General features: G+C 45.2%; 1 protein-coding gene across 3 annotated transcripts in view; it reads left to right on the top strand.

Moving 5' to 3' along the window:
• The window catches only part of phf12b (PHD finger protein 12b), an 88,870-nt gene that overhangs the window by 58,640 nt on the left and 14,952 nt on the right, over positions 1 to 15,278 (top strand). For all 3 annotated transcript variants that reach the window (XM_072469579.1, XM_072469580.1, XM_072469578.1), the window contains exons 6-10: positions 3,258 to 3,390; positions 3,931 to 4,095; positions 10,686 to 10,844; positions 11,087 to 11,951; positions 14,812 to 14,946. In XM_072469579.1, the coding sequence (XP_072325680.1) occupies positions 3,258 to 3,390; positions 3,931 to 4,095; positions 10,686 to 10,844; positions 11,087 to 11,951; positions 14,812 to 14,946 (1,457 nt within the window). The remainder of the gene's footprint in view (positions 1 to 3,257; positions 3,391 to 3,930; positions 4,096 to 10,685; positions 10,845 to 11,086; positions 11,952 to 14,811; positions 14,947 to 15,278) is intronic.

Raw genomic sequence — 15,278 nt, 5'->3', positions numbered from 1 at the left:
TCTGTTCATTCTTAAGCGCAGACTGAGATTAGAGGGGTACTGTATGTCCATTAGCACCTGTGATTTCTGTTTGTTTTAATATCTAGCAAAATTCCCTATTCATTAAGAGAGTCTCTTCCAAAAAGAAAAACATTAAATAGAGACCTTATCTGCTTGGTTCAGGTGGATGTTCAAATTTCATGGGATTATTTAAATAAGAATGCCCTGGACGACCTTCTGCACTATTGAAAAGCAGATTAATTTGTCATTCTCATCATTGCCATTTATTGGATTTTGTGTACAAAATGCTTTTCATATTTGCCTGCATAATTCTTTCAAAGGCTGCCTGCCCCCTTTGGTGGATGAAAAACATTCCACTGCATTATTTCAATTAAGAAAAAGCGATTTCTACCCAGCGTCCTGACCGACGGTCATCATTCTGTCATAGTTACTCAACCAGACTATATGATCATTTGCTGGTTCTTTGAAAGAACTTCTGTGCGAATTGGATACCAACATTACAATAGTGACTGCACTTAAGAAGTATTTGAGGGCATCCTAAGGGCATGAAAGACGATGGACAAATGCAAGTCTTTCTTTCCTGAAACTGACAAAACTAACGCTTTTGGACTTGCTAGCAATATGTGTTGAAGCTTTTTAGATCCAGTCAACATTGGTCCAGGATCTCGAATAGTTACCAGCAAATGCAAAAAGCATAAATTGGAGTACAAATCTTGATTTCCTTTTGCCATTGCACTACTGAGAACATGCGCAGATTGCCCAAAAACCTGTTTGCTGCTTCATGTAATTATCAAACTATGCCTTGAGAAACAACGTCCTAATCACCCTTACTTGCTTCAGAAACACTCCGTTGAACCAAATCTTGACGTTGTCCCCAATTGCGGTGAGGAGACTTGCACTGCTTTTAATTTGGCATTTATTTAAAACTTGATGCTTACTCATCAAGGATTGATCTTGATGCTCAGCGCTTGCTTGTTTGAACGCAAATAATGGCAGGGCCATCACCTCCCAATCTCCAAATTTGGAGGAGGAAAGGGGTGAACAGTGGCCTTGGCTCAGCACCTGTTCCATTGTGACGAATAATTTGAATTTATAACCATAAGCACTAGTTTACTACCTTGTAACATTTCAAATCAGCATGCAGTGAATTATAAATTGCTACAAGATATTTTTTAAACAAAGCCTCTCAATATAGATTTTATTGGGGTGTCAGTACTGTGGTCACTTTACCATCGGAGAACGGACATAGCTTTTGTTTCCATTATATGGAATCTTAAAAAAATTAATGGTATTGCAAGCAGGAGCGAAGTGGCATACGTTATATGGGTCCTTGGTGTTTGTTAAACGATAGCGCCCAGTTTAATTGCTGCATCATGTTAGCAGTTGTGCAGGATTTGCTTCCAGATCCTGCTACTTTATTCAGTCATGGGATGTGGGCATCACTGGCTGTGTTAGCACTTCTTGCACATCCCTGATTGCCCTTCAATTGAGTGGCTTGATAGAGCGCATTTAAGAGTCAACCGCATTGCTGTGGGTCTGGAGTCACATATAGGCCAGATCAGGTAAGGACAGCACATTTCTTTCCCTAAAGGACATTGGTGAACTAAAAGGGTTTTTACAACAATGGCTTCATGGTGATCGTTAGACTTTTAATTCCAGATTTTTAGTGAATTCAAATTTCACCATGGCGGGATTTTAACCTGGATCCTTGGAGAATTACCCTGAGTCTCTGGATTTATGTCAGTAACTGCAGTTTCAGGCTTGAGTGCTGAATATAAAATGGTGCAGTCCTTTAGGGAAACCATCATCCAAGTTAAGGTAACAAAAGCGTTTAAATTCAGATATTTTGGATTAACCCCAGGGACAAGATCCTGGTGTGTTAAAAGGCTGAATCCATAACCATCTATTTGGTTTTTAACAAAAAAAAATTAAGACTCCCAATATCTCTACTGTTACCTCCCCCATTGGCCAATGCCTTAACTCTCCCGAATGCCCTGACGCGACAAATGATCACAATCCAATTTTGTCTTGGAGGCTGTACAACCTAAAAAAGACAGCGTATAAAGCAAGGTATTATCTGGTATAGAGAAAGTAACCTAAACCAGATGAGTCAAAGCAGCAGGGCAACCGGGGATAAGTTCACTGTGAAGAACAAGTTTAAGACCGAGAACAGGAAATATTTTTTCATGGCAAAGCTTGATTGACAGCTGAAATGTGATGCTTGGAAGGGTATTTTAGGCTAAGATTGTTCAAGAAACAGCTGGATGATATAACCAGAACACAGCAGAATCAATATCCTGGACAAATGAAATCAAACAGACTAAAGAGTCTTCATCCAAACCTTATGACTTATTCTGTCTGTTTTAAAAGAGCTGCTATCACATTTCAAAGGCATTTTGACATTAGCTTTATGGGGCTTTCTCCAGGTATCTAAATAATGCAGCGTGGGATAAAAGCTGAAGTGCTCTTTGGGGAGATTCCCCAGAGAACCGATATTGGAGCAGAAGAGTGGAGTACTGATAATTATTCAATACTTGGCAGGCGCAGTATAATTTGGTGATGTAACTGCTGAATATAGGTGCATATTCTGTGAGTAAACTGAAGAGAGGTGCTTTATATTGGAAAATTGAATCCATTCATATCTACCTCTTGATTGGACAATATCAGAATTTAAGTGTGATAATTTACTTGTAACAATACCATATGGACAAATAATTCCATATCTTGCTATGAATGATCATCTAGTAAATCACATGAAAGAAAACCAGCAGGTATTATACCGGAAACAAAACCTGTTTGATTTTCTGCTTTTGAGATAAATGGCTCAAACACTGAGAAGACTTTTTAAAAAATTTAGTGTAATCAGATTTTTTTCCCAATTAAGGGACAATTTAGCATGGGCTATTCACCTACCCTGCACACCTTTTTGGGTTGTGGGGGTGAGACCCACGCAGACACGGGGAGAATGTGCAAACTCCACATGGACAGTGACCTGGGGCCGGGATTGAACCCGGGTCCTCAGCGCCGTGAGCTAGTAGTGCTAAACTAAGAAGACTTTCTAATGTGTACAGTACTTAACATCAAAATCTGCCCCCTTATTTTCATTTTCTGCCTTTTCTCCTGTCTCTCTCTCTTTCTCTCCCCCCCCCCCCCCGCTATCTTAAATTTAAAGAGCTGCCATTGATCTATTTTCTGCCCATTGTTTGTTTCCACTTACATTTAAGAGATGACATAACAATGTGATATTTACTTCCTAGGAGTTGTAGAGTGGCTCCCCTTGTCCAGTGTGATTACTGCCCATTATTGTTCCACATGGACTGCCTGGACCCACCTCTTACTGCAATGCCAACAGGGAGATGGATGTGCCCCAATCACATCGAACATGTGGTGGTAAGCAATTTTGCATCCCTGTCAGATGCCCAAATCAAAATTGTCTCTTTTTTAAATTTTGGCATGGGAGAGAGAGTCAAGGTTGACCTTTACTCTCTGACTCAATCAGTCTTCACTAACACTATTGTACTATCAATAAAACAAATAATTCAGCAAGGATTAAAAATGTATCTCAAGCTGATGATGCAATGTATTGTGCGTCTTCCTGAAAGTTATAGGATTTTACCATCCATTGAGTATTGTTTATGAATTAAATCACCATAAATGCACCAGACTTCCGTTCACCATTTTGACTTTGCATTTTACGAACAATGACTAATAAAGTTGAAGGAGGAAAGATATGCACTTGCACTGTCCTCCTTCACATGTCTAAACAATGGTTTTTAATTTTCTTATCTACTGAAAACATAGTCCTAAATGCGGTTGTTGTGATAACATTCCCTGATGCATGCAATTTACATGTTTTGATGAGAAATGAAAAATGCAAATCAAGTAAATTATTAATTGAATCCTGTTAAACTTATTTTAATTTCCATTCAGCTTAATCAGAAGAACATGACATTAAGCAATAGGTGCAGGATATTTGACAAGTTTCAAGACCGTATATCACAGCATGCAATCAAGATAGACTTTCTAAACAAGATCCACAGGAAGCATCCACCCAATCGCCGACATACAAAGCCAGTGAAAAGGAAAAATATGAAAGTGAGTGATATTCTGATATGAATTTCTTGTGCTGTACTCTGCAATTTGGCAGAAGAACATTAAACAACCTACTTGGGGTACTCTATTGTTGCCCAGCTAGGTTGGAATTGCCTTACGTTTCATGTAAAGAATGAAGTTTGAGGTCAACTGTTGCTTTTCTGTCAACGTGTTGGGAGGGTTTCTAAAATTTCTGTACTATTGATGCCATCTGAAAATGTCAGTGACTAAGCCCATTATACAATCCCAGGATATGTGAAGAATGTTTTTTCTGTATACGTATACGTACTTGAAGGGGCTGGTTTAGCAAAGGGCTAAATCACTGGCTTTAAAAGCAGACCAAGGCAGGCCAGTAGCACGGTTCAATTCCTGTACCAGCCTCCCCGAACAGGCGCTGGAATTTTTCATTTCAAGTGCCAGTGGTTGCAGATTAATAAATGTACATACTGAGCTCTGAATATTTAATATTCCTTTTCAGTCATGCAGACTCATTCCTAATGCGGTCAGCTCTGACCAGAAATTTACCAGCACTTTCTCTTCTGTGAGACATCATTACAGAACCATCTGGTTGCAAAATATTAAAATCTTAACAAACTTGTAAAGAATGCATCAGTGGCTTAATGGTGCAATTTGATAGCATTCTGTACGACTTTGTTCCTTGCACACTTATTTAAGACAAACCACTATTAAAACTCCTTGTGCAGGCTTCTTAGTTTGAACCACAATCTTCACTATATTCTTGATGTTGTGTTGGATTGGATTGGATTTGTTTATTGTCACTTGTACCGAGGTACAGTGAAAAGTATTTTTCAGCGAGCAGCTCAACAGATCATTAAGTACATGGGGAGAAAAGGGAATAAAAGAAAATACATAATTGGGCAACACAAGGTATACAATGTAACTACATAAGCACCGGCATCGGATGAAGCATACAGGGTGTTAATGAGGTCAGTCCATAAGAGGGTCATTTAGGAGTCTGGTAACAGCGGGGAAGAAGCTGTTTTTGAGTCTGTTCATGCGTGTTCTCAGACTTCTGTATCTCCTGCCCGATGGAAGAAGTTGGAAGAGTGAGTAAGCCTTTGGTGAATAAGAGTGGGGTCTTTGATTATGCTGCCCGCATTCCCCAGGCCGCAGGAGAGAAAGCTAGCCATGTTCGATAGCCAGGTCTCCGACTTAGGGGGCTTTGAGTCCTTCCAAGCTAATAGTATCCGTCTCCGGGCTACCAGGGAAGCAAAGGCCAGAAAGTCTGCCTCTTTCTCCTCCTGGAGTCCCGGATCCTGCGTCACCCCGAAAATCGCCACCTCTGGACTCAATGCCACCCTTGTATTTAACACCTTGGACGTGACATCAGCAAACCCCTGCCGAAATCCCCTAAGCTTTGGACATGCCCAGAACATGTGGACATGGTTCGCTGGTCCTCCCGCACATTTTGCACACTTGTCTTCCACCCCAAAGAATCTGCTCATCCGGGCCACTGTCATGTGGGCCCTGTGAACGACCTTGAATTGAATCAGGCTGAGCCTGGCACAAGTTGCAGTCGCGTTGACTCTACTCAACGCGTCCGCCCAAATGCCCTCCTCTATCCCATGGATCCCCCCCCCCCCCCCCCCCCCATCTGCTCCATGAACCCTTTCAGATCCTTGGCCATTGCTGGCACCCTGCCCGTTTTCGAGCATGACCGATCCAGGCCGGGATCAATAACTGTATTAAAGTCCCCTCCCATGACCGGCTTGTGCGAGTCCAGGTATCTTTCCCAACATCCTCTTTATAAATTTCACGGCATCCCAATTTGGCGCATACACATTAACCAGCACTACCTTCAGCCTCTCCAGCTTACCACTAACCATAATATATCGATCTCCCACATCCGAAACTATTCAACCCACCTCCAATATCACCCGCTTATTAATCAAGATCGCAACCCCTCTAGTCTTTGTGTCCAGCCCCAAGTGGAAGACCTGACTGACCCAGCCTTTCCTCAATCTAACCTGGTCCACTACTCTAAGGTGTGTCTCCTGCGACATTACCACGTCTGCCTTCAGTCCCCTCAGGTGTGCGAACACACATGCCCTCTTAACCGGCCCATTTAAACCTTGAACATTCCAGGTGATCAGCCTAGTTGGGGGGCAAAGTGTACAGCCTCCGCGCCAATCAGCCATCCCTGTTCTTGGGCCCGCCTCCAGCCCATGCGCCGCGCCTCCTCTGGCCCTCCCCCCGGCCGCCCCCACCACCGACCTCCTCTCTGTCCCTCAACCAAAGTCCCTCCCTCGTCAGCAGAACAACTACCCCCCCCCCCCCCCCCAGCAACACCATTCTGAAACCTAACCCCCCCCCCACTGCGCTTCCATGAGCTAGCTATCCAGCTAGTAGTCTCCCACCTATTGTTTCCTCACTCCCCTTTCCCCCCCCGCTCATACAAACAAATTCCCTCATCTAACGATCCCCACACAATCACCCAACTGAAAGAAAAACACCAAAACCCAAACAAGCACGTTTCCATCCCACAAAAGTGCACATCAAAGCAAACAGCATTGCCAACATTCACCAGAAAAAAACCCCGAATACGCAAAACTTTTCCCCCCCTTCTTAAACAGAACTCAAAAACAGAAGAGAAAAAATAAATAAAACCAATATAAGCCAACAAGTTCAAAAGTTCTCAGCCCACCACCAGTTCTTTTCTATTCGCGAAGTCCAGCGTGTCTTCGGGCGACTCAAAATAATGATGCTGGTCCTCATATGTGACCTAGAGACGAGCCGGATACAGCAGTCCAGACTTCACCTGTTTTTTGGAGAAGATTGACTTAATTTGGTTGAAACCTGCCCTTTTTCTGGCCACCTCCACACTCAGATCCTGGTAAACCCGCAGGATACTACTGTCCCACTTACAGCTCCGCGTTCGCTTGGCCCACTGAAAAATACATTCCTTGTCCAGGAACTTGTGGAATCTCGCCACCATTGCCCTTGGAGGGTCCCCCGTTCGCGGCTTCCTCGCAAGCGCTCTGTACGCCCTGTCGGGAGAATGCCCCCCTCCCCCAGCAGCTTCTCAAACAAGTATGCCCCAGCATCAGATCCCTCCGGGAGCCCGACAATTCTTAAGTTCTGCCGCCGGGACCTAGGGCGAAATTCTCCCCCAACGGCGGGATGTCTGCCGACTGGCGCCAAAGCTGGCGCCAATCAGACGGGCATCGCGCCGGCCCAAAGGTGCGGAAGGCTCCGCATCTTTGGCGGCCTAGCCCCAACATTGAGGGGCTAGGCCGACGCCGGAGGGATTTCCGCCCCGCCAGCTGGCGGAAATGGCGTTTGTTTCCCCGCCAGCTGGCGCGGAAATGCAGCGCATGCGCGGGAGCGTCAGCGGCCGCTGTCCATTTCCCAGCGCATGCGCGGGAGTGTCAGCGGCCGCTGTCAGTTTCCCGCGCATGCGCAGTGGGGAGAGTCTCTTCCGCCTCCGCCATGGTGGAGGCCGTGGCGGAGGCGGAAGGGAAAGAGTGCCCCCACGGCACAGGCCCGCCCGCGGATCGGTGGGCCCCGATCGCAGGCCAGGCCACCGTGGGGGCACCCCCCGGGGTCAGATCGCCCCCCCCCCCCCCCCCCAGGACCCCGGAGCCCGCCCACGCCGCCTGGTCCCGCCGGTAAATAGCAGGTTTGATTTACGTCGGCGGGACAGGCAATTCCTGGGCGGGACTTCGGCCCATCCGGGCCGGAGATTCCAGCGGGGGGTCCCGCCAACCGGCCCGGCGGGGGGTCGGAGAATGACGCCCCTATTCTCTAGGTCCTCTATCTTCTCCAGAAGCCTTTTCTGCTGGTCCCTCAACATCTCCAGCTCCACTGCAGTTTGATGCTCCTCCTGCTCAGCCAGCGCCTTCTCAACCTTCTGGATCGCCTGATCCTGGGCGTCCAATCTGTGCTCCAGCCGATCAATCAACTCTTTTATCGGTTCCAGGCGGTCCCGTTTCTGCTTGGCAAAGCCATCCTGGATAACCTGCATCAACTGCTCTGTTGAACGCTGGGCCGACACACCTTGGCCATGCTGGCTCCTGCTGCAGCTTCAGCCCAGCCCTTGCCTGCATTGAGAGAGAGAGATCGTTGTCGCTGCACCACTCCACTAGGTTCTCAACCTCCCTCATGTATTCTGTCTCGTCGTTATTCGAGATCCGGCCCACTATGGTCGTATCATCAGCAAACTTGTTAGAGTTGGAACCAAATTTTGCCACGCAGTCGTGTGTGTACAGGGAGTAGAGTTGGGGGCTAAGTACGCAGCCGTGCGGGGCCCCGGTATTGAGGACTACTGTGGAGGAGGTGTTGTTTTTCATTCTTACTGATTGTGGTCTGTTGGTCAGAAAATCGAGGATCCAGTTGCAGGTTTTGGAGCTTTGATAGGAGCTTGGCTGGGATTATGGTGTTGAAGGCGGAGCTGCAGTCAATAAATAGGAGTCTGATGTAGGAGTCCTTGTTGTCGAGATGCTCCAGGGATGAGTGTAGGGCCAGGGAAATGGCGTCTGCTGTGGACCGGTTGCGACTGTATGCGAATTGCAGTGGATCAAGGCGTTCTGGGAGTATGGAGGTGATGCGCTTCATGATCAACCTCTCGAAGCACTTCATTACGATTGAAGTCAGGGCCACCGCACGGTAGTCATTGAGGCATGTTGCCTGGTTCTTCTTTGGCACCTGTATGATGGTGGTCTTCTTGAAGAAGGTGGGGACCTCGGAGTAGAGTAGGGACAGGTTAAAGATGTCCGCGAACACTTCTGCCAGATGGTCTGCGCAGGCTCTGAGTGCACGACCAGGGATCCCATCCGGGCCCTGGTGTGGAAATGGACACATTTTGTTGGTGACCTCCATTTACACAGTTTCCAAATTCCCGTGAGTGCCACAGGTCGGAACTAGCTATTTTCTTTTAGTCAGCCCAAAATATAGTAAGGATAGGAAACATTCAAATTTAGTCTCCTTCCATTTTTAATTTAAATTGTATTAAGATACCGTAGCACTGTTTGCAATTAATATTCTACTCCTGCTCTGTTAGGAACCTTCTGAGAGATCAGCTAAGATTTTGGTGTTTATATAAAATAGGTTCAGCAATTCATTGCCAGGAATCACTTTTATATTCATTTATTACCATCTGATGTAGCTAGAAACACAGGTACTGGATTCTTGAGTATTGTTTTACCCTTTTAAGGGTCCTAACATATGCAGAGGAACTTAACGTCTGAGTGGAATTCCTTCTGTTGCAGTTAATATTTTCTCCATTCAGTTACTGTGAATGTTTAATTATTATTCCTCTGATCTAAGCACTCTATGATCATTTATTTAGGCTACCTGGGTTGCCATGACATTTTTCCTGCTAAGAATTATGGGTAAGTGATCAAGGACACAAAGTCCTGTGCAAGTCCCCTTCCCTTCTCTTCCTCCCCCTCAAATACTAAATAATTAGGTTAGAATGGCAGTCACGAGGAAGAATATATATTAATTGTGGGTTGGCTGTGATAAGTCTAGCAAGTGTAGATATTCCAAGTCAGGTTGCCTAACCAAGTGAGTGCTTTTACCAGAGGAATGGAAAATGGCTGAGAAAGGAACTGAGGCAGTTTCTCTGAAAAGTAGCACCAATCTGACTTCCTAGTTCATTGTATTATTTTTAACTCCTAACTAATCGATTTGATTTTCATTAAAATTTCTGAATATATCGACTTCAGTTTTGTATGGAGCTGTTAAAGTTTCTTAGGGAATTTGAGTAGTGGTCTAAATCTTTCCCTAGTCTGGTTTTATGCCAAATATTGGTAAAATATGTGGGGAAATAATTGAATCTCTGCTTTTGCTTAAATGTAGAGCAACGGTAATGCACTTGATCTCACCGAGTATAAGTTTCCACTAAAGTTGCTCCTCACTCTTTCCTGATCAATGAATCAGTATCATGATCTTGAAGGGAGGTTGTCAATCCGCAGATATACAAGTGGAAATTGTGTGGGTTTTTTTAAACCTTCAATATGTACTTTTTAAATGAAACCCTTGTGATAGAAATTTACTTTTGGAGTTCACGGGACCCAAACTAACATTGGCTAGACTGAAAATTATCAGTGCAATCAAAATTTGGTGTTTGGGTGAGTAAAACCAACGTGGTATTAGAAATTGCCTTTTACCCTTCCTACTTGCAGAGGCGAACCATGATGTCTTGGTGTAATTTTAGGTTAAAAAGTTGGGGGAACCGTGGCAGTATGGCTTATATTCCTAAGATAGTCGCTACCCAAAAGTGTTCAGTCTAATTTCAGTTGTTTTTGTTATGGTTGCATTAATGTTAATATCTCAGGAATTGTGTGTGGACTGATAGGTGGGGGGATGAATTTTAGTAAATTTGGTGTCAACCGTAGGAAGTGCTTGACTCTGATATCTCCTGACTTCGTGTTTGTGGATTTTTCATATCAGTACTGAAAACATTGAAATAATTGTAATTCTTGGTTGGCTTGCATACAACTTCAAATATCAACAACTGTTCTTGGCTGGACTAAAACAAAAGTTGTCAATTGCTGCAATCTGTGTGTTTTAGAGCTTCAGTTGGTGGTCCTTTAAACTCAATTCAACAATTTCATTTCCCTTTCTTTAAGGTTCCCGAAGCAATTAAGGCCCAGTACCAGTATCCACCTCCTCTCCTTCCACCGGCGGGAATCCGTGATGGAGAGCTGATATGTAACGAGACTCCTACTGCGTCACAAAAGCACCTTTCCAACAATGAGCACTTTGCCACAGAAGAAGAACAGCAAGAGGTAATAACTTCAGTGTTATCAGTTGACTGGCAGGTTTCCTTCTATGAAACTATGAGAAGTTTTTGTCTAACTGCTATGCTCAGCTGAACATATATCCTCAAAAATAGAAGCTATATGTTGAATAGAAAGTTACGGCTCTGCTGCATGGCATTCATTATATGATGTCTACCTGTGAAGCGCTAAGTACCATGTTTCTCTTGAACCTTTCCCTTTTAACACGTGCTTTTTTTTTCCCCCTCTAGTGGCTTCGTAGTGTTGTTGCACTTCAATGCAGCATATTCAAACATTTATCTGCTAAGCAGATGCCATTAGTTTTGGACAGTGAACACACTGAAAGGGCTGATATTAAGCCTTGTGTCACAGCCCAGTGTTCAGCGGACAGCTCTTTAAACAGCGCGCATCAAACAGCTGGAAAGAAACCATCATCCTCCCCTTCTCCAATGACCTGCAATGTTACATGCACCTCAGGGACCAATAGCCAGAATTCTTCAGGTTCCTCTGTATCTCAGCAGCCTGGTGCTGCCACGGCACAGGAAGAAAATGCCCATCGTTTATATTCAGAAACCTCATGCAAGACATCAAGTAGTGGAACTTCTAATGGACCTTTGTCAGCGGAGGTAAAAGTAAATGGACCTTTCCCATGCACCATTTCATCAGAACCATCCAGACAGCTGGCAGACACACAGAGACCAAAGGGACCATTAACACAGGTGCCAAGCCAGATATCTGGACAAGCATGGCTGCATTCTCAGCTGAGACCAGCTACACCACCAGCAGCCAGCAACCTCCAAAACCATTTTGTGGGAGCACTTGTCAAATCTGAGAATGTAGGAGGACCTGTTTCATGCTTGCAGCGAATTCCTGTCAGTGTGACAAGTGTGCCTGCTTCTTTATCTACTTTGTATGCCAGTTCTGAGATCACCAGCAGCTCACAGCTCAAGAGCGCAGCCTCAGTTCAGATTGCTGGGCGACCTACCACGTTTATGGCAAAGGTTGTTACGACATCCTCCGCTATAGCTAGGGCTATTACTCCTCCAAGAGCAGCAGTAGATAGTGTTTCAACAGTGTTGGGACCTTCACGAAACCTGATTTCACCAGCTGTTGCAGGTGAGTATCTTCTTTGTTAACTAGCAAAATCTTTTATTTTGTGAACAAAGGTTGTTTCCAAGTTCCGACCACAAAACAAGTTTTTAAAAAATCAACTGATTTCATGACATTTGGACTGTTTCTATAAATAAATCTGGATAGGCATGTCAAGCTAAAGCTTTGAAAAACATAGGGTGAATGATATTCTTAATATTCCGCCCTATCCTATTTATGATCAACATATTCATAAGCATCTCAACATGACTATTAATTTTTCAGTAAGTCATCCTCCTCCGACTCATGCCATCAGTTACAGTAACTAGCTACTTGCATCTTGAAGGAACTCCATTCTCTTCTCGGACAGATGTAGGAGCTAATCTGGAGTTGTCCGCCCCAGCAAAACATTACCATTAGAGTATAATAATAATCTCTATTATTGTCAGAAGTAGATTTGCATTAACACTGCAATGAAGTTACTGTGAAAAGCCCCTAGTCGCCACACTCTGGCGCCTATTCGGGTACACTGAGGACGAATTCAGAATATCCAATTTACCTAAGTATGTGGAGGAATTGTAGCTCTCTTATTTAATTAGTGTGCATCATGATTCAATTGCAGATCAATGTTTTCAATGTGCGGCCAAATAATGAGCACAGTGTAGCTAAAATCCTACTGAGTATGGGGATAGCACTTTAGAATGATAGGAGGATGTCAGACTAGTTCACAAAATCCTTTGAATCATTTTATTTAGAAAATGTACGTAAATTCAGGCACATAATCTCAGCACACTAGCATTATAGTTGGGTGTTAAACTAGAATACAAGCAGGAAATGCTGAATGAGTGGGTAAATGCATGGCAGATGCAATATAATGTGGATAAATGTGAGGTATCCACTTTGGTAGCAAAAACAGGAAGGCAGATTATTATCTGAATGGTTATAAATTGAGGGGAATGTGCAACGAGACCTGGGTGTCCTCTTAACATCAGTCGCTGAAGGTAAGCATGCAGGTGCAGCAGGTGGTAAAGAAGGCACATAGTGGGCGAAATTCTCCCCCAACGGCGGGATGTCTGCCGACTGGCGCCAAAGACGGCGCCAATCAGACGGGCATCGCGCCGGCCCAAAGGTGCGGAATGCTCCGCATCTTTGGCGGCCTAGCCCCAACATTGAGGGGCTAGGCCGACGCCGGAGGGATTTCCGCCCCGCCAGCTGGCGGAAATGGCGTTTGTTGCCCTGCCAGCTGGCGCGGAAATGCGGCGCATGCGCGGGAGCGTCAGCGGCCGCTGTCAGTTTCCCGCGCATGCGCAGTGGGGAGAGTCTCTTCCGCCTCCACCATGGTGGAGGCCGTAGCGGAGGCGGAAGGGAAAGAGTGCCCCCACGGCACAGGCCTGCCCGCGGATCGGTGGGCCCCGATCGCAGGCCAGGCCACCGTGGGGGCACCCCCCGGGGTCAGATCACCCCCCCCCCCCCCCCCCCAGGACCCCGGAGCCCGTCCACGCCGCCTGGTCCCGCCGGTAAATACCAGGTTTGATTTACGTCGGCGGGACAGGCAATTCCTGGGCGGGACTTCGGCCCATCCAGGCCGGAGAATCCAGCGGGGGGTCCCGCCAACCGGCGCGGCCCGATTCCCGCCCCCGCCCAATCTCCGGTACCGGAGACTTCGGCGGGGGCGGGATTCACGGCAGCCAACGGCCATTCTCCGACCCGGCGGGGGTCGGAGAATGACGCCCAGTATTTTGGCCTTAATGGTGAGAGGATTTGAATACAGGAGCAGGATATCTTTCTGCAATTGTACAAGATTTTGGTGAAGCCACATCTGGAATATCGTAGAGTTTTGGACTCCTTACCTGAGGAAGGATGTTCTTGCTATAGAGGGAGTGCAGCAAAGGTTTACCAGACTGAATCCTGGGATGGTGGGACTGATGTATGAGGAGAGATTGAGTCGGTTAGGATTATATTTGCTTGAGTTAAGAAGAAAGAGGGGGCTCTCATAGATATCTGTGAAATTTTAACAGGACTAAACAGGGCAGATGCAGGAAGGATGCTCCTGATGCTGGGTGTGTCCAGAACCATGGGTCATGGTCTAAGGATATGGAGTAAACCTGTTAGGACAGAGAAGAGGAGAGTGGTGAGCCTGTGGAATACGCTACTACAGGAAGCAGTTGAGGCCAAGACAGTGTATGTTTTCAAGAAGGAGTTAGATAAAGCTGCTGGGGCTAAAAGAATCGAAGGATATGGGGAGAAAGCGAGAACAGATAACATAGTTGGGTGATCATATTGAATGGCGGAGCAGGCTCAAAGGGCCGAATGGCCTGGTCCTCCTAATTTCTCTGTTTGACAGGCGTGGCAGCATCTGTGACAGAGTTGATGTTTTGGATCTCTGACCTTCGGTCTTCATCTGTTTTTATTTCAGATTTCCAGCATCCACAATATTTTGCCTTTGAATTAGTAGTTAAACTAGGCTTAGAAGGTTGTAGAACGAATAAGTTATCCAGAATAAAAGTTGGCAAACCTATCCAATAATAATTGTCAATATTCTTGTTTGAATTCTTCAAAACTGGCATTTGACAAAAAGTCAATTGTTTTTCTCACTTTTTGTCTGCACTTTAAGGACATTGCACTCGTTGTGTTAAAATAGACCTTTCACTCAACAAGTAAGATGACCAATTTGGAGACTGGAATGTTAGTTAAAATACTGGATGGCTGAACTTCAGTGCACTAAATTGACTTTTCTCTTCCTTGACTGCCAAGAGATGAGTGTAAATCTTACTCTGAATAGTGGTACTTGTTTCCTGACACGTTTGGCTGTGTTGAAGTTTCACACTACTTGGCCAATTTCTGGCCAAAAACTGGTTATGACTAATATGTATCTTTTTCATGATAGGTAAAGTGAGTCCAACTGTGCTGCCCACAAGCATGTCCATGGGAAATAAATCAGTTCCCTTAACAGCTCCTTCAAACTCCGCAATCATGTTTGACCTTGCCAACTCCCTGCAGGCAGCTATGGAAGGAAGTGGAGGTAAATACTTTGTAAATTCCTCTGTGACCTTTTTTCTCCAGTTGACTTGCCACTTCGCAGATGTAAAAACTTGGGTTACAAATGCATTGCACACCATTCCTACCAATTGGTCCAAAACTTGTAGAAATGCACATGACCCTTTTTTTCCTTAATTTTGATTCATAAGTTTTCTCTTCGGCAGCCTTCAGTTAAGGAAGCAGCTTGTGTAATGGATGTACTCTGACGCATTGTCTAAAGTGATCTCTTTTAGTGTCACCAGACATTAAACATTTTTGGGCTTGGTACATTTTGGGTTGTTCTCGTTTGGATTTTAAAGTACTTATGCGATTCAC

The sequence above is a fragment of the Scyliorhinus torazame genome, chromosome 12 (assembly GCF_047496885.1).
Source record: "Scyliorhinus torazame isolate Kashiwa2021f chromosome 12, sScyTor2.1, whole genome shotgun sequence".
NCBI lineage: Eukaryota > Metazoa > Chordata > Chondrichthyes > Carcharhiniformes > Scyliorhinidae > Scyliorhinus > Scyliorhinus torazame.
Note: the sequence above shows the minus strand (reverse complement) of the source record. Positions and strands in the feature narration are given on the sequence as shown.